General features: G+C 39.3%; 1 protein-coding gene across 2 annotated transcripts in view; it reads right to left on the bottom strand.

Annotated features, from left to right (window-relative positions):
* CUL4A (cullin 4A) overlaps window positions 1-25,772 on the bottom strand; it is a 63,880-nt gene that overhangs the window by 35,380 nt on the left and 2,728 nt on the right. The window contains exons 3-8 of one of the 2 annotated variants that reach the window (XM_054565881.1): window positions 14,160-14,263; window positions 8,332-8,401; window positions 6,979-7,052; window positions 3,775-3,937; window positions 3,121-3,210; window positions 1,279-1,361 (exon numbers count right to left, since the gene is read on the bottom strand). In XM_054565881.1, coding sequence (XP_054421856.1) covers window positions 1,279-1,361; window positions 3,121-3,210; window positions 3,775-3,937; window positions 6,979-7,052; window positions 8,332-8,401; window positions 14,160-14,263 — 584 coding nt within the window. Of the gene's footprint in view, window positions 1-1,278; window positions 1,362-3,120; window positions 3,211-3,774; window positions 3,938-6,978; window positions 7,053-8,331; window positions 8,402-14,076; window positions 14,108-14,159; window positions 14,264-25,772 lie in introns of those variants that run through there. The other variant, XM_054565882.1, reaches the window with a different exon arrangement.

The raw sequence follows: 25,772 nt of genomic DNA, 5'->3' as shown, positions 1-25,772 counted from the left end.
GAAACATTAATTAAAAAAAACGAGGAAAGGTTTAGGAACCTCTGGGACAACTTAAATGTTCCAACATCAGAGTCTAGGGTGCCAGAAGGAGAAGAGGAAGAGCAAGAAATTGAAAACTTACTGGAAAAAAAGAATGAAAGAAAACTTCTCCAGTCTGTCGACGGAAATAGACAATCAAGTCCAGGAAGCTCAGAGAATACCAAATAAGTTGGATCCAAAGAGGAACACACCAAGACACATCATAATTAAATTATCCAAGATTAAAGATAAAGAGAGAATTTTAAAAGCAGCAAGAGAAAAGGAGACACTTACCTACAAAGGAGTTCCCATAAGACTATCAGCTGATATCTCAAAAGAAACCTTGCAGGCAAGGAGGGGCTGGGAAGAAGTATTCAAAATCATGAAAATCTAGGACCTACATCCAAGATTACTCTACTCACCAAAGCTATCATGTAGAATAGAAGGGCAGATAAAGTGCTTTCCAGAAAAGGTAAAGTTAAAGGAATTCATTATCATTAAACCCTTATTATATGAAATATTAAAAGGACTTACTAAGAAAAAGGAGATCAAAACTATGAACAGTAAAATGACAACAAACTCAGCTATCAACAACTGAACCTAAAAAACAAAAATAAACTGAACAAACAGCTAGACCAGGAACAGAATCGCAGAAAAGGAGATCACATGGCGGGTTATCAGAGGGGAAGGGGAAGGAAGAGAAGGGGGGTGAGGAAGGTACAGGGAATAAGAATCATAAACAGTAGGCACAAAATAGACAGAGGGAGGTTAAGAATAATGCAGGAAATGGAAGAGCCAAAGAACTTATATGTATGACCCAGGGACACGAACTAAGGCGGGGGGCAAGGTCAGTCCTGGAGGGAGAGGGGGGGTTCCAGGGGGATAAAGGAAAAAAAAAAAAAGAGTGGGAAAACTGTAATAGCATAGTCAAGAAAATATACTTAAAAAAAGAAATTACTATCAAAATTGCCTAACATTCAATTACACCCCATTAACATAAATAGAACACCTTGTCTCAAAACCAGTAACTCAGCCTGAATTACTCCCTTTGGATGATAATTCATGAAAAAGCACTGTTTATCTTACAGGTGCTGAATAAATCACAAATGATATAAGTAAAATGTGCTAAGAGCAAAAATACTCTCAGATAGTACTGAATGAGCCTACAAAGATACCGTTTACCAGTAATTTAAACACCATCCAGGAAAAGGTTTCACCTATGATTGAATTGCAAAAACTAAATAAATGAACAGTACTTACTGTGTGCTGTGGTCTAAATATGTGATTACTCGGTCTCCTTCTTCCTCTAAACGTTTACTTACATGGTTAAGATATTCTGGAACCTTCCAAACAAAACATTTGAACATGTCAGTAACAAAAAGATTCTTGAGTCTACCCAAGAAGCTGAAATACTGTTTTCCTTATACATCTTTTTTAAAAAGCATAACATGTGTTCAGGCCAAATATTAACACAGATTAATGGGGAAGAGGGGTGGTAAAGTGGAAAGTGTATTCAGGGTAGGGTGAAATATAGAGACACTTCCTTAAACTCAATTCTGGAGATTAAAATTAACCTCTAGAACTAGGGCCAAGGCAGCACTGCACTGTCATGCCCTGTTAACAATGAAGTCCCAGGGACGATGCTACAGGGCCCTCCATCACTGAGGTACCATGGACAGGTGAACAGGAGCACCCAGGGACTGTTATCATGCATACCGCCCATCACTGAGGCCCCAAGAACAGGTAAACGGCAACAACTGGGTCAGAGGTTACAGAGCCTAATGGCACCCCATGGGCCCACACACAAAGGGGCCAGCAAAAACTCAACAGATTGGCTGTTCATTTAGGGATGCCAAACAGTGTAGTTGCAGAAGTTCTCAAAATGTGCTTCATGTTTCGAGGGGCAAAGGATATCCCTGTTGTCACCTGGTAACACAGGAAAAGCCCCATAACACAGGTCTTTGAGGTTCTGATCTAGTGGCAGCAGCCAGGCCTGGTACGTGGCATAGAACTCCCTCTTCAAATGTACTGTGTTGGCCAAAAAGTTGCTCTTTTCCATAAGATGGCTCTACTAGCACTTAGTTGTCTTTAACTTCATTCAGAACAATTTTGTTGAGACTGTCTTGTGACAGCTGTTGTATCAGTGTGCATTAAAAAACTCACCAAAATTGGTGAATTTTTGTGCAGCCATTTTAACATTGAAGATGGAAGAAAATATTCAACATTTTCAGTATATTATGCTTTATTATTTCAAGACGGGTAAAAACACAACTGAAATGCAAAAAAAAATTTGTGCAATGTATGGAGAAGGTGCTGTGACTGATTGAACATGTCAGAAGTGGTGTGTGAAGTTTTGTGTTGGAGATTTCTTGCTGCACAATGCTCCACGGCCGGGTAGAACAGTTGACATTGATAGCAATCAAACTGAGACATTAATTGGGAACAATCAATGTTATACCACATAGGAGACAGCCAACATACTCAAAATATCCAAATGAATAAATTTATTGGTGAAAATGAAAAATGTGTCTTTATTTTATGGAATAAACAAACAGACTTTTTGGCCAACCCAACCGGATAAAGGAAACAATGGTCGGGCTCATCCTGCACAGTAACAAGTTAACATGTGAGTGACGGTCCCCAGAGGCTTCCTTTTGGACTGTGCTCTAACACCTGCAAAACTGGCTGTCACATTTTTTGGATTTGTATCACTATGTCTTTCACATGGCTTTTTGGGTAATTTTTTTAATGAGTCGCATATGTAACAATTTTTTAATGTGTTAAGAGTCGTCTTTCATATTTAAGATTTACCTCTTGCTTCAAGTTAAGTTTCTTTATATCCCTTTTTTCAGAAGCTACCTTACTGGCCTTTTTTTATTTGGAGGGAGAGAAAAAAAAAAAGTTTCTAAGGGAAAGAAATTAAATCCTTACAATAAGTCAGCTAGATTGTACCTTTCAAAAGATTTTCAATAAAATGTCTGCATGTGTGAAAAGACATACATTTTAAAAAAGGAAAAAAAAGACAAACATTTAGAAATTACACTTAGATGCCCATCTATAAAAATGAAATAAGGCAATTCAGAAACAAACATTTCATCTCACCTCTCTTTCTTGCATTAACCTTTGGCCTTCTGCAGCATATAAACAATTAGTTTCTTCCAAAAATTTGAGTTCAAATGAATCTTTATATACCTAAGAAATGAGCAGAGTTATTAACCAATTACAATAAACTACTCTTTGAAGTGTTGGTGTACCCCAAATTTCAAGGGAGCACAGCTGCAGTGACCTGTCCTAATAAGCCGTCTGTACCTGTCATTCGTTTGCTGAGGCCTTGCAGGCCAGCTCAGCTGCCTCCTGTGTAGCTGACCTTGGGTCAGCTGATTCCTGGCTGGCTGACTTCTACTCAGCTGACTGGGGCAGCTCAGCCCACTTCACTGCTCTCTTCTGAGAGTGCTGCCACCCCCTTGTCCTTTTGCCACACAGCACTGGGCCCATGCTGTAAACGGTCTTTCTCTTGTGGCTCCAGGTGTGGTGTTAGTCTAAGGGTCACTTGCTTTCTAGGGGTTTAAAAAAAAATCTCCCATATTTTCAACAAATGCTTTTATGATTTCATTTTTTTTTTGCACTTATATCTTTGATACATTCATTTATTTCGGTGTAAGGAGTTAGGCAGGGGCCCAATTTTTTTTCCTTATACACTATTAAAAGCTACTGGCAGTACATTTAGTACATTTAGTAAGTATTGGAGATACTTACCTGAAGATCAGAGAGCATACTCAGGAGACTTCGCAATAAGCTTCGGTCAACAGCTTCACCATTTCTTTCTTTTTCAATCAATAGCAGAATTCCATCGATAGTTTTACTCTGAACCATTTTATCACTAATAATATGGTTTCTAAATAGTTCTAATCCCATATCCCTGTACAAACAATAAAAAACAAAACTATATTTTAGTTTCACTTTTTAGAAGTTTTAGGTGAAGCTCTAGCTACATTATGAATATCATCCCAAATCTGTTGATTTGCTAATTCTCTAAATCCAGGTGTCAGGAATTTTTAATTTCCATTTTTGGCCAGTCTAGTGTGCCTTGTATTTCCTTCCTTATCAAGGCTGTTATGTTTTCTTGGAGTGGGTAGGCAACCGTTACATGAGGAGCGTTGAGGCATTACTAGGTCTGGTATGTCACTGAAAAATATATGAATCTTGCAAAAACCTGCTATCTCCAGCCCACAGTTCACACCATTCTTCCTGGGGGCATGATCAGAGATGCTCAAGGCCTGAGGAACCCACCCTGCTCCACTGCCCTCAGCAGCCCCTCTGTGTCCTTCCCTTTTCCATCTCTGGTCCTTCTACAGAGTTTGTCATCCAACTGTTCCCCCGGCACTTGGTTCTCTCCTCTATCTGGCCCTTTCAATCAGAGAACTGATATTAAAATGTGACTTTGAGTCCTTCTCAATTCCTCAGCACATTGCCTGAAGAATTTAGGAGGAAATAAAGCTGTCAAATACTATTCACAAAAACCACGTGATAACAGACTATCCTTTGCCAAAATACCTCCTCAGATCCCGTAGGTGCCAAACACTGAGGGGGCCAAAATTCAGATCCCTGGGCCTAGCCAGATCTCCTGAATGGGCAGCTCAGGGCCAGTGGTGGTGGTGGGTAGTAGTAACGGTGAGTAGAACTGGTGATGGTGGTGGTGGGTGACAGTGGTAGCGATGGTGGGTAGTGAGCAGCGGCGGCGGCGGCAATAGGAGTACTAATGGTAAGTGGTACTAACAGTGGGTGGCAGTAGCGGCAAACACTACCCACACTAGTGAGCAGAGGTTCTGGGGAACACTATCTGTGTTGGAGCACCTTGTCCTCCTACACTGTGCCGACAACCGCAAAGGCCCTTTCCTGTTCCCTGGAGGAGCTGTCCATCACAGCCTTCCGTGAATTTCAAAGACAGAGCAGTAAAGCCTGGGGGCAGTGTGTGGGTTCAAGTCAGTCACCTGGGTTTGGATCCTGGCACCCCCACCACTCACATGCTTGCTGTGACTCCGAGGCAAGTAACTTAACCTCTGTGTGCCTGTCCTTCCATAACACTAATTCACATGTATTATTTTATATCTGTAAAACAGTGCACGCTGGGCCAGGCAGGTACCCAATGCGTAAGAGGTTCTGTCTGCTAGAATCTTCTTACTAAAATGTAAATTTCAGTTTAAGGCTTCAGAAGCAGCCCACCAACAGCCATCAGGGTATTTCATCAGCTTCATCTCTCCAATTCTCCCACAATCGGCACATTCGGGGCATGCTGCTGTCTTGTTTCCAGAGTGGACTTCCTTTCTATCTTAGCTACTGGGCCAAGACTTGCTCATCCTTCCTCATCCTTCCCCATCCTTCCCTATGTGTTTCTCACACCCCTTCACTGTGATTCTGTACTGTACTATCACGCTCAGTTTTTCTGCCAGTTTCACTGGACTGAGTGTGGTATAGTTTATGCTCTAAGAAACATTTACGGTTTACATCATAGTTATGTTATAAACAATGTTTATAAATTAAGAGTTCAAGTTAGATACCCCAACAACCCAGGTACAGCAACTTACTTGAACTCTATACCTCAGTTTCTCCATCTATAAAATAGAGACAGTAACAGTCACCCCTTATAGAGCCATTCTCAGAATTAAGTAAAGTAGGTGTTGAAGCACTTTGAAAAGGGTTTTGCACAGAGTAGAAGCTATGTGATAATTCTGTACCCAGTTTTACCACCCTTATCATTTCTCTGAAGAAAGGCTATCTTTTCTGTGCAGTGCCTGCCTTATTGCAGACATGCATGGGTGTCTGGCATGAGATGTGTAGGAGTCAGAGGAGGTCAGAGAGGTTACGAGGTCCAAGTGGTATTAAGGAAGGGGAGAATTTCAATAAAGAGAGTGTCCAAAACTGCAAAGATGTTAGGTTACATAAAGACAAAAAATAAAAGTGATTATTGGGTCTGGTAACCAGGAGATCACTGATGTCTAAGGCATGGACAGTTTCCATGTATTCAAAGAAGAAATCACACTGCTTAGGGGTAGGGTGAAAAGTTGGTGAGGAAGTTGGAAAACAACTTTTTAAAGATTTCAGGTTTCAAGGTAATGAGAGCATACAACATCACTTCTGAATAGGAGAATGAACTTCTACATCAATAAAGGAAAAACTCCAAGGATGAGATTAAGGACAACCTTTTGTTCCTGTCAGCTAGGGCTTCTAGGAGGCAGCCGTGAGGAGACTTGGGGCAGGTGGGCAAAGCGGTAAAGAGTATTAGCAAAGCCTGTGGAAGTCGGTGTCTAGGGGCAATACTGGCGGAGGAGTTCCTACTTTATACTGTCCCTAGAGAATAATGTGTGATGAACAGACTGAAATGACAGGTCTCCATATCCTGAATAAAACGAGGTCCCGGTGCCCTCGGACAGCCAGCAGGACAAAGGCATGAGGGGTGGCTGGGGGGAGTTAGGGCCTCGGGGGTCATAACCTCACCAGCAGTCGGAGTCTTAGAGTTTCATCAGACCACTGGATCAAACCATTTCAGGTCAAACTCCTGCCACTGAAGAAACTGAGTCCCCTGATCTTTCCCTTAGAGCAGAGGTGAGCAGTTTGCCATCATGATTCCAGATGATCTTGAAGCCCAGAGCCCAATTCCAGAAACGTGGCTTCACATAGTACTTTTGTGCTTGCCCGCTGCCTCCGCTGGAATACTCACTGTAAGCAGAGAACAAGCTAGAACTTGCTCCCCCTAAGTCAGTCTGCCCCAGCTCCACCCTGTCACCCTCACTGGTAATGGAGACACACCAAAGCTAAGATCTACCTGGGCTAGTGATTTTAGCTGACATAAAGAACCACAGACAAATGGCCACATATGCTACCAAATAAACCAGGAGAAGACACAAGTCAAACGTGTGATTTTAGTCACAGCAGTAGATGCAGCTCTACTAGGACACTCACCAGATAGAAGGAAGCATGGAATTCTGAAGTACATAAGTGCGATCCAAAAATAGGAAAATACTTCTGATCATGATCTGGAAATCAGAAAAGAATTTATTTATGTATCTTACTAACAAAATATTCAAGATTAGGCCATTTGAACTATCATTGTGCTAGATGTCTCAAATCTAACAACAGCTGTTTCTTGATGAAAGATGTTTCCCACTAAGACCCCCAGGATTTATTTTTCCTCTCTAAATTTAATTGTTCACCCTTGATGTTTATTTTTCATCTCTTTTATCCAGAAATCTAACTGTAGGGATTTTAAAACACTTAGCTTAAAAGATACCTTTGAAATTTGGTCATTTCCTGACTGATGTGGTAAATCTCATTAGACTGGGGAGATGCTCTAAGCTTTTGAAACAATTCTTGTTACATTAGCATGAGGCTCTACTTGAACTCCGAAAGCAGAGCGAAGACACAGGTTAATCAGCTGCTCCCTCAGCCGTGCTAACATGCACACTGTAACTCTGTAATCCTCCTATCATGGAATTTAACAGACTCTGTTGTAGAGGTTTGCTTACACCTGTAAGCAAAACCTTACCAACAGACATTTATCTACTTCTACCATCTACCAGGTGCCTGGCCCAGAACAGAGACACATTCATTGTCCCCTACCTACTTCATTTAGGAAACAAAAGTATTCAACCTACTTAGGAAAGCTATTGATACTATTTCCTCTGACTTACATAATGAACAGCCAGGTCACTCTAAAAACTCAGAATACATAAAATCAAAAAGAATCAATACATTTACAAAAGCCTAAAACTTTGGTTGTCTAGTTATAGTAAAGTTCTGGGATTTAGGATTGATTACCAGTCATAAACTGGGATTAAGGAAAAATTTAAGAGAGACTCAATTCAGGAATTATGAGTACTGTGAGCTTTCTATTATCTGTCTGGTCAGTTTGAAGGCCAAGTTGGCAGCCAGCCCCATTCTGGAAGAGCACAGTTCCCCTTCCCCAATTTTCTCTACTCTGCTGTCCAAATAACACTGGAGTTGGATAACAGCATTTGAAGGCAAAGAGACTCCCCCAAGCAGAACTTCCCTATCTGAGCTCACAACCTGGCCCACACCTACCTTAGGTGGGTGAGGGGAGATGGATGAGGCCATGCTTTGGTAAAAAAGAAACAAAAAAAGATAGCTGGATTAAAAGAGGGCACATACTCCCAGCTACTCAAATCTCTTTCTAACTAAACAAGAGGCTGAATAACACCAAAGAGGAAGTGAGATCAGACATAAAAAAGCAGTACTGAGAAGATTTAAGGAGGGTGTACCATATATAAAATCAGTATTAAAAGTCAATATGCTTACCATTTGTCTGCAATGATCTTGCCAGCATTTGTTAATCTTCTTTAAAAATAAAACACTATCTAGTGAGTCTGTGCAGACCTGCTAAGGAAAACTTTAGAAATGTTGGGCAATTTATTGCAATTTTAACTTCTTAATTTCAGCTCTCTTCACCACAGACTACTACAAGACCAGAAGTTCAAAAACCATATACGTAGTTTTTCTTATTCCACATCTCATAACTTATTTATAATTATCCCTGCCTGCACTCATGTTTTTCATCTCTCACTATCCCCTTTCCAGTTTCCTTTCCTCCTGGTAGCACTTCACTGATGGATTACTTTCAGAACCCTGCCAGCTGAAACCTAACAACCAGGGCACAGGCTTCATGGACCTGGGTGACTGAACGAAAGGCCCTATCCCGCCAAGGGCAGATCCTGATTCAGTCCTGTACCTGAGCTCCTAATGACACTGTCCCAGGGGTGATGAAGCAGGTTGATTATTAATAGCACTGAGGGACTGGCAGCCATTGAAAAATGGCTGAGGTTTAACTTTAACTTCTAGCCTCAATGAAAACTATAAGTAGTCTCATTCACGCACCAAATTAGGAACACTCTCGGCTTGACTCTTGGAATATGTTTTTAAAGAAACACTCAAAATGCTGTTTATAGGAAACAAAACAAAACAAAGCACCTGAATGCAACCTCCTAGAGCAAACCTCGGCTAAGTGCCTTAAGCACTGCCTTCACAGGGTTTTACAAAGTTGAACAGTCACAAATGTCTGTATACTGCTTGATGGTTTACAAAGCAGTTTTCATGACTGTGCTCATCTATGGACAAAACAGCTTGTTGAAGTGAAAAGACACGGGTGTCCTTAGGCTTCAGTCCTGTTCTACCACTTCTTAGCTGTATGACACTGGAAAAATGATGACCTTTCCTGGGCCTCAGTCTCTCCATGTGTAGCAGAACACACTCCTCAGAGCTGTTGTGAAGTTATATATAAAATTTTTAGCATGTAGTGAGCAGAAAAAAAGGGTGTGTTTTTTCTCCTCACTACAGTGCCAGGGTGTGACGTGTAAAATCATACAGTCGTGGGGAGTCTTTAGTCAGTGAGAGGTCTGACAGAAGGAGGGGCAGCCAGCAGAGGACAGCAGCCAGGACTTTAGGAAGGGGACAGAAATTCAAGAGAGCAGTGGATGGACTGACGGGCACATCTGTATCCTAGTCACACCAGTAAGGGTAGCTGACCACAACCACAGCAGTCCTAGCCAAACGTTTTATTTTCTTGAGGCTTTGCCAATGTATTAAAAGTAGCCAGTCACAGCAAAGACCTAATAGTTCAATGCTTAACAGATTATTCTGGAAGAACTCTGTTATAATTGCTCAAAATTATAATAGCCCACTGTATTAGAACCTGATATGGACAGTCTGAAAAAACAAAGAACCAGTCACAAGCACAGTTAGACAGGTGCCACCATGGCAGCGACCCAGCAGCTCTGGCATCCAGTCAGTGCTGAACACGAGGCACTTGCCTGTGGTGGACACCCTAGCCGGTCTCCATGGGCAGCTGCAGTTTACAAGGCTGCACAGGGTTAAACCCACACCAGCCAAACTGACACCACTGGTTGGCTTGGGTGAGGCAACTAAGCAAGGCAGAGCTCTACCCAGTACAGGGTTTCGTTAGGACAGACAAGTCCAACGTGAAGCGTTCAGTAAACAAAAGATACTTTTCTTTAAAGAGCTAGATAAAACCAATATACATCTTTAATAATTTTTTGCATTTCCTGTGGGGGAAAAAAGTGTGAAATGGTAGGCTAATACCACACAGTGAGGCATCTATTGAGCTCCAGCCTTCTAAGTAAACCAATTCCAGATCCAAAGCTGTAATAGTAGCCACAAAGTCGCATATGAGTACTTTCAGGATGTAAGACGTATGGGCATGCTGAGAGCTTGTCAACAGCTTAGTCTTTAGATAGGCTTTCCAACAACCATCCTTTTTATCTTTTCAAAGAAGAGCCCATCCTCGTTAAAGAACTTATACAGTCGATTATGGTGAGTTAGCCAAGTCTTCAAATAACAAAATCCAGTGGCAAAATGCTCATAATATACCATGGAAAAACTACATGTATCTGTGATTAATGGTGATTTAAACAAAACAAAAACAAAATAGTACTTACACTGGAGTGGAAAACAGGTCCTATCTTTGCCCACATTTTCTAACCCAGGCTTTCCTGCTTTTCTAATCCCAGCAAAAAGACTGACACCGAGCTTTCCTTGCAGTAATGGACAGCAGGAGGTAACAATCGTCCTGGATCACACACTAGTAATGATTACTTACCATCTGACACCCCTAGTCTAAATTAGGTCCCCTTGTTATAACTGCTAAGAACATTATCTTTCAGAATACTTGTCAAAGTCCACAGTTTACAGTATTTAATTACTGCCTCCCTCAGTCTACAAAGCCCATGGCAGCAGCAACTGTCATGGTCCCTTCTGAACCCTAGCACTAACGCAGGGCCACTCTCTTGCTAAGTAGTCTTGGGCCTTCTGGCTAAAGAGAGTACCTGTAATTTGGAGTGCTGTACAAATGTGCAAAGCTTAGCCTACTGCCACCAAGTGCTCCATGCGCGCTAACTGCACACCAGTCAGGTGAGCACAGGCAGAGTCTTTATAAAGAAGCCCAAAGCCTGCTATCATCAGCACAGATTATTAAGACATGCTTAGAGGAAACAGTGCAGCTTCATGAGTTTCTTAATAGCAAAAACTTTGTTTCTTTATGCATTCTTCTGTTTTGAGAACTACAATTTTTGTGTATGATCGATCATTGGTACCCTATGCTCATCTGCATTTTTGTGATAAATGAATCTGTATAGCTATTAAGTTGAATCAAGGGAAGGAAAATGTGACCTCTGTCCATAATTATTTATGGGTTTAGATTCTCCTTTGTTTTCGGGAAAGGCATATCACCAATAGAAGTTAACTTATTTTTAAAGGGGCATATCAAACATATGAACAAAGGAATGGATACGGTAACCTAAGAAAATAACAGCAGATGATGCATTCCACAGGAGTCCTGTATATCTGATCTGTTTAACTTATGAAGGGCTTTCCTGAAGTCGCCCTGAATTCTTAATTTGTCTTCAACAGCAGCATGCAACCAATATATAGTAGGTAGCGGTCCTTGAATTTTAGAAAGCAGAGTTACATGAAATGCGGGAATATCCCAGAGCAAGAGAAACATGAACGTGCTTAACTCAGAATATTGCTAGCTCAGTGGGAATTTGGGCACCTGCAATAGCACTACCACTCGGCCACTGCGAGGCTAAGACAGGCCACACACCTCTCCTAGCAGGACTGAGCTCTGACGGCAGGACTGCATCACTCATCACCCACCTCTACTCCTAGTGCACCACACTACCCCTGCACTGCCCAACTCCTGCCTACGCAGGCTGGCTCTTCTTTCCTTACATCCCAGGAGCTTTTAAAACTCTTACCACATCATTTCATAAATGTGTATCTTTATGTTTCTGTCCCATTGGAATTTTAAGCTCTAAAGGGCCAGAATCCCTTTCATTCATGATTACTTTTTCCAGGACCTAACACAAGGTAATTCCTTAGTAAATGTGTACTGTCCCTGCTCCATTTACTAATCTATTGCATCATAATGACTTTCCCAAAACTGAGTCTAAATACAATGGATTCTCCTTTAATAACCTGTAAGGACACTCAGATGCACACAGATTTAAGTCCAAATACTTACTGTGTACATAGATTCAAATCAAGTTGCAATTTAGTATTACAGCCTCAAATTTCACCAATTCTCCCAGGCACAGCACAATGCTCCATGTTTTCATTAAAAACCTTTCACATTCTGCTTTCTGATGTCTCCTTACTCTGTAGCTGGCTAGAATCTACTCATCCTTTACGATGCAATTCAAGTGTTACTGCCTCTGGGAAGATCTGCCCCAAATGCGTCATGTATTGAAGTTCTTGTCCTTGACTCTAACAATTTAACATTCTGAATTACAGATGCCTCACACTAGTAAGGCACACATTTAATCTGGTAGAGTGTCTTTTTTTTTTCCTTTTATGAAATAAATGGTGGTTTTTATCATCATGGCTTTGTCACAGCAACAAGGGAATATGGTAATTTCCTTGCATCTACTCTAGCATTGTTACTTCTTGGAGGGTAGAAATCAGATATGGTAATACTTTTTCTATTTTCTAGTAGACAGGCCGTCAGTACTTGCTGAACGGAGTTAAAGAACATATTCCTGTAATCCACAGGATAGGATTAACTGGCAGGAGGATAATTTGATTAGATAATCAAAAAGCAGTCTTCAAGTAAGCAAGGACAACTGGATTATCACACCAGCTCAGTCTTAGAAGTTCGTGTCTTGGACAGAAGGCTTGGGAATCTTCTGATGACTTCAGGCAAGCCTGGGACTCAGGCTACTTTTCAGATTCCAACATCCTGAATGTAGGTATCCTGGACCCACCCCCTGGGATTCCTTAGACACTGAGTCTTCACAGGATGCCTCTGAGATGTGGTACACACTGGCCAGGTGCCAAAAGGCCAACAGTGTGGTCATCATTAGTATAGAGCTTTGCCAGATAATACTGTGGAGGTGTATTTACAGATGTCAATACAACAGAACCGGACTTGACGTCACTGACCTATTTATGGGGAGAACTATAAATATTATCCTAAATTGTAACATCTCATTCTGGACTTGGAATTCATCATCATGAATAATTAAGAGCCTCACTGTCAGGCAAGAAAGCTGCTGGAACTGCCAAGGGAGATCTCAGTGACCTTTAAGAGCTTCAGTTTCTCAATGGGAGGGAAAAAAATCCCTGCAGCAAGAAGAAAACTTTGAAACGAGTACACTCCAACTACCTAACTTCACAAGTGAAGAAACAAAGGCCCAGAAAAGTACAGCCACAAGCAGATTGTTTTTCATTACAAATCTACTTTCTGTGATATGTGGGTGGCTACAGTAATGGGAGGGGCCTGGGAAACTAGATGGAGGCCAAATTGTAAAGGACTGTTGACAAGATGCTAAGAAGCTCTGAGCATCCCCGGCAGTCATCTGATCGCAAACGGCAAAATGAGTGGCAAAATTCTAAGATGCCCCTGACTATAACTTCCTCCCCTTGATTGTGAGTGGGGCTGTGAATACAATAGGATACATGATATAAGACACTGTCTTAGCAGACCAAAGAGGCAGATTTTCCTGTTGACTCAGAAGAAAATAACCATGCTGTCAGAGAAGGAACCTATTGGCAAGAAACCAAGGGTAGCCTAGGCACTGAGAAAGCTTAGTCCTGTCACTGAGGAAGTGAATTCTGCCAACACCTGAATGGATCTGCGAACACCTTGATTTCAGATTGTGAGACCCTGAGCAGACAGCCCACTGAGCTAAGCCACTACTCTTGACCTACACAACTGTGGGCTGACAAATGGGTGTTGGTTTACATAGTCAAGTTTGTGGTAATTTGTTACACATCACAGAAAACTAATACAAGTGGGTTTTTGTAAGAATAAAGGATAGCACAACTCAAATGTTAAGACATTTCTCAGAACTTTTCCTAAATACGTAACTGGACTCATTGAAAGGACACTGTTTTGCCTTAATCAGATCAGTAAAGTGACACAAATTTTACTTAAAGAAAATCTATATATTGGGTCATATGAAGCAAACTTAAGGTTTTTGCTCTGTAAATAAAAGGGAATTTTAAAAGCAGTTGTTTTAATATTAAGGATACTGATTAGTTCTTTATCCTAGTAATGTGCAGTTTCAAAATATTTAGGTAATGAATAGAAACTTCATGAGACAACAAAAGGATATTCTCTAAACTGAAGAATTTGCGCTTGGACATGATCTTCACAGACCTGGCGGAGCTGCTTGTAAAGTGTTGGGGAAACTTTATGAGAACAGAGATTTTCAACAGCCTATAAACAAAAACAAACAAACAAGAATTATTCACTATGAATAACAAATTAGTTATGAAAAAAACCTATTTGTACATACAGCTAAAATCATAACAGGAGCACTTACGTAATTACATGTACTTATAATCATTTATATGAAGCAGCCGCCCATACTTACGTAATCTACAAATAAGCTATTATAGAAATTTAAGTTTTGGGCAATTACTGTTGAAACACTGGAATCCAGTAAAAGCTTAGTAAAAATGGTATTTCACAATAGTTAATATCAAACACAGATTCAATGGCACATCTATGACAGTCCTGTGATACCTAGCATTCCAGCTGGTATGCCTATACTATATTTGAGCATCTTACAAAACTCCATTTTTTCCCCTACTGCAATAGTCTTTAAACCTTGCTGCGTACCAGTAACCCAGGGACTTTAAAACAACTTTGATCCCTACAACTCTGTTTCTAGATGTTCTAATTTATTAGTCCGACGTGGGGGCCACAGGAATGTGTGTGAGTTTACTGTGATGATTATAATGTGAAACTAGGGTAAGAAATCACTGCTCCAGACTCCCAGTGACCATCTTCCAAACAGGTGGGAAAACAACAGGAATTTCAGTTACTTTCACTTTTACTAGTGAAATGATTCTGTTTATAATGAGCAGAAGGAAAACAAGTCCAAAATATCTGAGTGACACAAGGCCAGGTTGAATTGTTTCCTCTTTATTTTTCTGCAGGTGACATATGCAATTTATCTAAGTTTGTCTTAAATTAATGAGGAAACAAGTTTTTAAAACAGAAGCATTTTCTTGAAATAGTTTCATCCACATCAAAGACATGTTTGTATATTATCAGTTCTAATAGTTTCCTTTCAACTCTCATGTACAAAACCAGCATCTCAGTCAATCCAAATATGAAATACTATCAACAGAAATGTAGTTTTTCTAACTAGTTTTGAAGCATTTAAAAAAATATGGAGGATATAGCATAGAAACAAAAGAAATAGAATCTGAATTTAATTCAATAATATATTCCCAAAGGGGAAAAAAGATAACTTAAAATTTTAAAGATAGTCACTGTAGTGATACTTACAGTATTAATAATCACAATACTTAATATTACAACAGCTACATATTAACTTAAGTAAATACAGTAATTACCACCATACAAAACACATGCATATTTACAAGGGTCAAAAGAGAATGTGAAATGATGACAATAATTTAAAGATTATAAATTCTAGCAAGTTTAAGTATAATAACAAAAAACCGCAACCTTTCTCCTACATTTTCTTACCATAGGCAAAAGAGATTTCTATCTACATTTTGTTTTTACATCCTTCAAATCTCTTCTCAAAGTCTCCAATTCCATCACTTTGTAGTTGTCTTTATATTTTAGTCAAAGGTCTACTATCATTTTGTCTCTTAAAAACTCTAGGACAACTATCCTCTGGTTAAAGCTGGCTTATGGCATATTGCCACTAGTAAAGCATTCTTACAGAAGCACTTTGCAGCAAGCCAGCCCAAATTTTTCCATGAATTTCCTTGCCTGGTTAGCCTAGATCTAACCTGTTTTAAGGGACGGAGATCCAGAGGCATGTTTGTTGCAGAGCCAACGAGCCAACCACAAACAATGACATTTTGTGGACAAGCTAAATTAGCGCTCTAGAGGAAGACTGACTCCTGACTTTGGGTTCAAGATGGTGCAGTAGGAAGATCCTGGGCTCACCTCCTCTAATTGACACCAAAACTGCAATACATATAGAACAGCTATATCTGAGAATGACCTGAAGACTAAACAACAGATTTTTCTACAACTACAGATAAAAAGAAAAAGCCACATTAAGACAGGCAGGAAGGGCAGGACTCTGTCTAATCAGTACCTATCCTATCCCCCAGTCCCCGTGCAGTGACCTGCAAGTGGAAGGGATATCACAACTGTACAGTCCCCCCGTAAAGAGTAAGGGGTTCAAGCACCAGCCTGGGGGAACTACAAGAAAAAAAGAACCCCCATTACATCTGGTTTTGAAAACCAGTGGGGCTTACACAAAGGGCTGTAGGAAACAGAGGCTGCGCTCTTCTCGAGTCCCAGTGCAGAGGCAGCAGTTTGAAAAGCACATGGGTCACACATGAAGGTGATACACTGCCTCAATTTAGGGCATGTGCTGGACAGATCTGTTGGAACTTTTGCCAGGGTCAGAAATGGCAGAAAGAGGTGGTCATCTTTTCTCCCACATCCCCCTCTTCCTTTACTCACCTTCCACCTAGCTGGTCTGACACTGGCAGGTGCCGTTTTTGATCCTCTCCATTAATCAACCTTGCTAACACTGCTCACCCACCCTGGCATATCCCCAAGGACCCACCCAAGGTGGTATCCGTCCAAAGTGGCTCCTGTCCTGGCACACCCTGTGGGAAGCCTCCAGTGGCTCCAGCACACAGTAGTGTGCCTGCAGCAGTTGAGTCTGCAGCTTGCAGCCAGCCACACTGAAGGCTTGCCCTGCACACCAATGCTCCTACAACATTTGCAGGCAGGCTTCACATCCAGCTGGGCCAGAGACCAGCCTCACCTGCCAGTGTCCAGAGCAGCTGTGGCCCACCCATGACAGGAGGCCACTCTAGCCCATACAGAGAACACCTCTGGAACACCTGGCTCTGGTGACAAGGGGGGATTCTACCACTGAGCCCCACACAGGACATCTTCTAAATAGGACCCCATTTTCAAGATCAGGAGACATAGCTGGTTTACCTAATACATAGAAACAGTCAAAATGAGGAGACAAAAGATTATGTTAAAAAAGAAAAACACCAAAAACCAAAAAAAAAAGAAGAAAACAAGACAAAGTCCCAGAAAAAGAACTAAACAAAACAGGTAAGCTGTCTACTCGATTAAAGGGTTCAAAGTGAAAGTCATAAAGATGCTCATCTGCAGACAAGCAGATAAACTTGGTGAGAACTTCAACAAAGAGATAAAAATTGTAAAAAAGAACCTATCAAAACTGAAGAATGTAACAATGGAAATGAAAAATACACTAGAGGAAATAAAAACAGATCAGTGGTCAGGGAGACAGGATAGTGGAAATCACCCATCCAAAGGAAAGATCAAAAAGAAGAGTTAAAAAGAATAAAAAGAATGAGGATAGCATAAGGGAGCCTGGGACAACATCAAGCATGCTAATATTTGCATCAGAAAGAAAAGAGAGAGAGAGAGGGACAGAAAACCTATTTGAAGAAATAATGCTGCACACTTCCCTAACTTGGCAAAGGAAACAAAATTACAAATCCATCCAAACACAGAGAATTCCAAGCAAAATGAACCCAAAGAGACCCACAACAAGACACATCAAAATTAAAATGTTAAAAGTTAAACATACAGAATCATAAAAGTAGCAAGAGAAAAACAACTAGTTACATACAAGGGAATGCCCACACACCAAAAGCTAACCTTTCAAGAGAAACTTCTGCAGGCCAGAAGGGAGTGACACAATATATTCAGCATGACGAAAGGGAAAAACCTACAACTAAGAATATTCTTCCTGCCAAGGTGATCATTTAGAATTGAAGGAGGTAGAATTTCCCAGACAAGCAAAAGCTACATGAGTTCCTCACCACTAAACCAGCATTACAAGAAATGTTAAAGGGAAATCTTTAAGTGGAAAAGAAAAGGTAAAAACTAGAAAGAAAAAAAAATCTCACTACTAGAGGGAAATATATAGTAAAGATAGTAGACGAACCACTTAAAAGCTAGTATGAAAACAATTAAAATAGCAATAGTACAGACTTAGTACTAGTATAATAGTAGAGTATCAATGATTACTTTAAATGTAAGTGGACTAAGTGCTCCATTCAAAAGGCACAGGGCAGAAAAATGGGTTAAAAAACAAGACCCTTACTTATGCTGCCTTCATGAGATTCACTTCAGATTGAAAGACACACACAGGCTAAAGAAAAGGGATGGAAACGATATTTAATACAAATGGAAACAGGAAAAAAAAAACCCACCCTGAAATAGCAAAACTGAAAAAATTGTTTTATGGCAGACAAAACAGATTTTAAAACAAAGACTATAAGAAGAGACAAAGTAGGACCCAGCAATTCCACTTCTGGGCACTTATCTGAAGAAAACGAAACACTAATTTGCAAAGATATTTGTATCCCTATGTTCAATGCAGCATTATTTATAACAGCCATGATATGGAAGCAACCTAGGTGTCTATTGATAAAGAAGTGAGATACACAGACACTCACAAACAGGAATATTCAGCCATGAAAAATAATGAAATCTTGCCATTTGCAACAAGATGGATGGCTTTAGAGAATATTAAACTAAGTGAAATAAGTCAAAGGCAAAATATTGTATCATTTCACTAATATGTGGAATCTAAAGAACTAAACAAATGAAGAAACAAAACAGACATATAAATATGAAGAACAAACTGACAGTTGCTAGAGGGGCAGGAGAATGGGCAAAAGGCTGAAGGGGATTAAGAGGTACAAACTTACAAGTCACAGAAATGTACAGTACAGCTCAGGGAATACAGTCAATAATACCAAAATAACTTTGTATGGTAACAGATGTCAAATCACTATATTGTACATCTGAAACTAATATAATATTGTATGTCAGGTATACTTTAATTAAAAAGAGCTTGATATTCTAGAATAAAAATTTTTAAAAAAAGGGAAAACAACTGTATCTTTAATCACTACAATATGTATATGAGTGGGGTAGAGGGGAGGCATACGTTTGAAGCTGTGTAAGCCAAAGGAAAGACTATATCAACTTGGAAAAGTCATTTAAATTCTTTACACATAAATTTCTACCTGCTTGCATCTTACTTGAATCCTACATAAATATTGTGAATTTTGGTTAAAAGTTTCTAATTAAATATATTCTAAGTCTTTTTCCAAGTATATTAACTTGTCAGCACTAATGAAAGCCTTTCATAATTTTATAAACCTTATTAACACATTATACTTATGAAATAAAAATGATAGACTTAAGAGATATTAATTTCTCCCTGTTTGGATTTAATCCTCAATAACTAGATGTAACACCAAAAAACAAACAAACAAAAACACACAGGATAACCTCATGACAAATGCTGTTACTACAGTAGTTAATCATTAGAGAATTCCACAAACTTAATTATTACAAAGTAAGTTTTTAGTATTATACATGACGAAAATGTATTTGCCTTGGTAAAAATTAGGATAAGCTTAGTGGTACCTGGTCTTCAGAGAAAAACATCTTATTAGAACCAGTTTCTGAACGCTCTAATTCCTGAATTAGGAATCAATGTCCTTTCCAGTTGTGACACATTGTCATTGTTGAATTTTACAATGAACTCTTTTTCATATGTTGTCCTACTTTGCACATACTGACTACTTAATGTGAAGCCCCTGACATTTATTTTTGTTTTTAAAATTGAGACTTTGAGGGCCTCTTAAAACAACTAGCCAAACCCTGAGGTGACCCAGGTTTGCTGTGGGTGCCGTCATTTCTCCATGTCTTTTGCTGAGTCACCGCTGGCATCTTCATGTTACAGGCACCTCATTACCTTAGAAGACAGAGGGCGGCCCTGCTCTCTGCCCACACTGGCAGGGATCCTGGCAGACTTTTCTGTACTGTTACAGGAGCAGCAAAACATAGGAGTCCCCCTTCCAAAAATAAGTTTTGAAGATTTAGTCATATTTTAAGATTTAGAACTGCTTTCTCTAGGTATATAGAGTACTGAAATCTGACCTGGACTGTGTGCTTGTTATTAGGGTGGTGGTGTTCACATTTTTAAGAGTTACAGAACAGAAAAGAAATTCAATCCAATAACTAGAGGTAGGAAAGGAGCAGCACTTGGGTTCTACTTGTAGTATTAAGAGAAAGATGTTTTTCTTGTATCAACTTAGCCAAGAGGAAAAACTGTGCTTGGGTCTGAATTTTCCCATCGTGGCTGCTCTGTAATCAGTAGGTCTGTCGTGCCACTGCCCCCGAGTTCTTCGGAGGGTGGAATGTTTTAGGACAGACAAATGTATTAAAGCAAAGAGACAAGTACATCAGTATCGACTGCTTGCCTATTGGTAGTGCCAAACCCGGACCCCCAAGTGTACTCATCATTGCTAAAACGAAATGCGGCCTCTCAAGTACGGAATGCCGAAACAAAAAATCAAAGTGAGCTCTGGGGGAAAAAATATAAAACATTTATAAAATAGGGTGTATCAGTTCTGAAAGATTGTTTTAGGCAAAGATTTTTAGGATTATAAAGTTGAGACAAGAGAAAAAGGAGTGAAACATATAGATAAAGAGAAACAAATCATCAAGAGAAAATGCAGGCAAGTCCTAAGAGTTAGTTATGTAGAGGAAGGGGAAAAATGAAAAGCACTTGCGAGAAAACCACACCCCTGGTCGACCATCATGAAGAAAGATATACTGGCTGGGGCACAAGGCAAAACCCACACTTCATTTCACAGTTGAAAGGCCAGCACAGTGTTCTTAGAGGCACAAGTAGTTGAGAACTGAACGATTTCTCTCCACAGCAATGGTTCTTGTTAAGCAAAAATAATTGTGAAGATGGATCCTACTCAAAAGCAGGCCTCTTTAAATAGTGACCAGATCACCACACAAGAAGGTTGTTAGAGGGCTCTACGCCATTAGGTCCCTACTGCTAGGAAATGAGTAAACAATGTAAAAACTAAATTAGGACTCAAATCTGAGCAAGGGGATAAATTGTGAGAGGGAAGTTTTCTAGGATGAGAGCTTTGAGGGAAACGAGTGACAGTCTATTGGCTGTATTTACCAATACTGACTGCACAACAGATTCTCAGCTCCAAATGTTAAAAGTAAATTACCTAATATAAATAACTAATTTTACTGAGTGATGAAAGTTGTTGAATTATGAATTCTTTCTATTAGGCCTGACATTTTTGAGTCTGAATATTTTCCTATTTTTGTGTAACTTATGTATTGGATTCATTCTCAACCTATTACTTTCTCAACTTGTCCATCAAATAAAGTATGTATTTGTCAACCATTTTCTGGGCTTTTTCCCTTTTTCTAATCAGTTTCAGCAATCTTTATCAATACATTCAATAACTAACTCTGTTTCATTCTCCTCTCCTTTGTTGCAAATCATCCCCCAAACTTCCTTTAAAAAAAATAAAACGTTCTCCATTAAATCATCCCCAAAAACTTCCTTTAAAAGAATAAAACGTTCTCCATTAAATCATCCCCAAAACTTCCTTTAAAAAATTTCAAACTTCGGTGAGAATTGTTACTTTCACATAAGAGTCTTTGACAGAGTATATAGCACACCACCTCAGTAAAAACTTGAGACTCTATTTTGTAACACTAGGGCAAATGCACTGTCTGACCACTTTATCAGAGACCAGGATAATGTGAGTGTACAATAATCTCACAACGACATCACTGACTATTTCTATCCCATTTGCTTCCATAAGATCTAATCAGCTCACTCTATAGAAATGGACTCTGACCCCCTGGTACTTCTCTCTGAATGACCAGGAGCCAGCCTGTGCACATACTCCTCTGCAAGCTGATCAACTGATCCCCACATGGTCCTCCTGTGATCCTCCCTGGAATGTGTGAGGCCCCCTTGGGGTAAGCATCCCCAGCCCTTGGAGTCTCCAGACACACACATAAAAACATCCAGGGCACCTGGAAGACACTATTTATGACAGTATCTATGGGGACCATTATGAACTATATCACTGGGTAAAAGGCATAGCAGAGTCAATTTACTAGGAAAGATGATGTGCAAGAGATACCAAATAATCAAATCTCCAGGAAAGGAGAAATAATAAGCCCTAGCTCTAAGATACAATAATTTATTAAATTAAAAACTTATGAAAATTTACACACTGGTAGAACTTAGACTTTTGGTAAAGGTGAAGTAAAGAAAAAACAAAACAAAATCTGAACTAACTCTTCTGCATGAAATAACTAACAAAAAAAAACCCTTGCAAAATATATGAAACAACAGTTTTCAGAGCAGTGCACACTGGGCGATGAAAGACAGTAGTCTTTGGCAGATGGGAAACAAACAAGCCCCAACTGCTCTGGCTTCCTGCATCCAGAGCTTCCAGGCTGTGGAGCAGGTGCTCTGAGCTGAGGCTGGAGTCTGCTAGACCAAGGCCCAGAGAGGAGAGATGCAGCCAGACTGGAGTCTGGAATGTGCAAGGAGACCTCAAGGGTCTCCCTACAGTATTCAGCAGAGCACTGACCAGGACAAATGTGTGAGAAAACAACTGAGGTCAGGGAAAGAACCACCAAAAAAGTTTAGACAGCAGTGTCTGGTGTTCACACAGAGTTTCAAATAGTGTCTTCCCACCAGCCAGATTAGAAAACCACAGGATGCTGGGTACATTCAGGAAGATTTTGCCTCAGCAGTAGGGGTAATTCTCCCTTGAGAAACACTGCTCTAGTTTTGCCTAACAAATCTTAACAGCAAGACTTTACAAGGAAAATACAATCCTTAATGGTGAGAAAAATTAGTCTGTCAAAAGTAACCAGAAGTGAGAGAGATTACAGGATTGGCAGGCAAGGACTACACAACAGCTATTATAACTGTACTCCATTTGTTCAAAAGAAGCAACAAAAAAGATGCAATAAAGATTCAGGTTGAACACCTAAAGAGGAAAACACCTCATGAGATAAAAATTACATCAGATGGTATTAATGGCAGATTAGATATTGCAGAAGCTTAGTGAACTTGAAGAAATGGACAATCTAAATAGTTCTATATCTACTAAAGAAATTTGTAGTTTAAAGATCTTTCTATAAAAAAAAAAAAGCCAAGATGGCTTCACAAGGGAATTCTCTCAAACATTTAAGGAAGAAATAATACCAATTCTATAAAATTCCTCCAGAAAATGAAAAGGGGTAACTATTTCCAACTCATTTATGAGGCCAGCATTACTCTGATACAAAAACCAGACAAAGGCATTGTAAGAATAGAAAACACACCAATATCCTTTGTTATCCCAGGTGCAAAAATCAACAAAAGGTTAGTAAATTGAATCAAAAAATATGTGAAAAAGATAATACCTCATGACCAGTGGGACCAGGAACACAAGACTGGTTTAACATTTGAAAATTCAATGTAATGAACTAAAAAACAAAAATTATATGGTCACCTCAATAGTTGCAGTATTTGTTAATATCCAACATGTATTTCTGATAAAAACTCTCAGCAAACAGGAACAGAAAGGAACTTCAACCTGATAATGGCTATTTTTTGAAAAACCCATAGCTAACATACTCAATGATGAAAAACTGAATACTTTCCCCCTAAGATCAGAAACAAGACAGGGATGTCTGGTTTTTGCAATTCTTTTAACTATACTGGAGGTTCTAAATGGTGAAGTTAGGCAAAAAAAGGAAATAAAAGGTGTACAGATTTAGAAGAAGTAAAACTATCTCTATTCACAGAAGACACAATTGTCTGTTAAAAAAATTGGACGGCATCTACAAAAAGCTACTAGAAATAAATGAGGTTAGCAAGATGGCAATACCCAAGATCAATATATAAAAATCATTTGTATTTTTACATACTGGCAACAATCAGAAATTGAAATCAACCTACCATTTATAATACATCAAATATATAAATGCTTAGGGGTAAATTTCACAAAAGATGTTCAAGACCTGTACATTGGAACTAAAAAACACTGCTGAGAAAAATTAAGACATAAATAGAGAGCTGTTCCTTGTGATCAACTGGCAGCCTTCCTTCTGTCAAGACATCAGAAACAATTCTCCCCACACTTATCTATAAACTGACATAATTCCAATCAAAATTCTAGTAGGCTTTAATTGACAAACAGATTCTAAAATTCACACGGAAGACCTATAACAGCTAAAACAACTCTGAAGAAAAATAAAGTTGGAGAGCCAATGCTCCTGGATTTCAAGACTCATTACGCCCATACATATAAGGACAATGATTTTTGACAAAGGAGCAAAGGCAGTTCAATGGAGGACAGGACAGACTTGTGAACGAATGGCATGGAAACAACTGAACATCTACAGGGAAGACACTGAACTTAGATTTATACCTCACAACACATACAAAAAATTCACCCAGAAAAAGAGTACAGACCTAAATGTAAAACCCAAAACCCTCAAATGTCTAGAAGGAAATGCAAGAGTAAATCTTTATGCTCTTAGATTAGGCAAAGATTTCTCAGATGGTAAAAGTACAACCCATAAAAAACCAAACCATACACAGACTTCATAAAAATTTAAAACTTCTGCTCTCCAAAAGACAAAATTAAGAAAATCAAAAGACAAGCTGTGGGGGAGAGAGTAAAGGGTAAAAGGGGTCAAATACATGGTGACAGAAGATTTGACTTTGAGTGGTAAACACACAATGCAATATATAGATGACGTATTACAGAACTGTACAAAAAAAAGACAAGATGCAGACTGGGAGAAAATAGTATTTGCAAGGCAAATATCTGCTATAGGACTTGCATCCAGAATACATAATAAGCTCATACAGAATACATAATAAACTCATACAAAATAAACCCCATAAAAATAACGAGCAAAAGATGTGAACGCATACTTCATTAAAGAAGTTGGATGTAATAGGAACAGGCACCTAAAAAGATGCTTAATATCATTAGGGAAATATAAATTTAAACCACAAATTCCACTACATACCCACTAGAACGGCTAAAATTGAAAAAACTGACAATACCAAATGTTGGCAAGGAAGTGGAACAACTTGAACTCTCATACACTGCTGGTACATGTGCAAAATGGTGCAGCCATTTTGGAAAACAGGAAATGTCTCGTAAAGTTAAATATACACTTTCTATGTAACTCTGAGAACCTACTTCCAGATATTTACCCAAAAGGAATGAAAATATATGTCTACATAACAGCTTATTAATGTTCACAGCAGCTTTAGTCATAATAACCAAAAACTGAAAACCCAAATAACCATTAGCTGGTAAAAGGGTAATCAATTGTGGTACCCATACTGCACAGCATCAAGGAAACAAATTACTGCCACACAGTATGTGTGAATCTCACACGCTCTATTCTTAAGTGAAAGAAGCCAGGTATAAAAGATTGCAAAAGTCATGGTTCCATTTAGATGAGATTCTAGAAATAGGAAAATATACCACAGAAAGCAAATCAGTGCTTGCCCAAGGACTGGGAGTCAGGGAAGAGGACTGAATGAAAAGGGGCCTCAGGACACTTTTTGGGAGTGATGCAAATAATGTACAGCATGATTGTGGTGGTGGTTACACAACTGTATACATTTGTTGAAACTTATTTAAAAACAAAGTATATAAAATTATACCTTAATAAAGTTGACTAAAACATAATAAACTCATATAAACGTAACACAAAGAAGGGACATGTCCAGCAAAATGTCAAAAGTAGTGTTCTATATAGATGGTGGGAACGTAGGTAGTTTTACTTTTCTTTTTTTGTATTTTTTTGTAGTTTCCACAATTTTATAATGTAATCACTTATGTACACACAAAAAAATTTTAAA

Source organism: Pteronotus mesoamericanus, unplaced genomic scaffold (genome assembly GCF_021234165.1).
Source record: "Pteronotus mesoamericanus isolate MK-2021 breed Mesoamerican mustached bat unplaced genomic scaffold, CSHL_Meso_final contig_169, whole genome shotgun sequence".
NCBI lineage: Eukaryota > Metazoa > Chordata > Mammalia > Chiroptera > Mormoopidae > Pteronotus > Pteronotus mesoamericanus.
The sequence above is the reverse complement of the archived record's forward strand: the minus strand, read 5'-3'. Positions and strand labels throughout refer to the sequence as shown.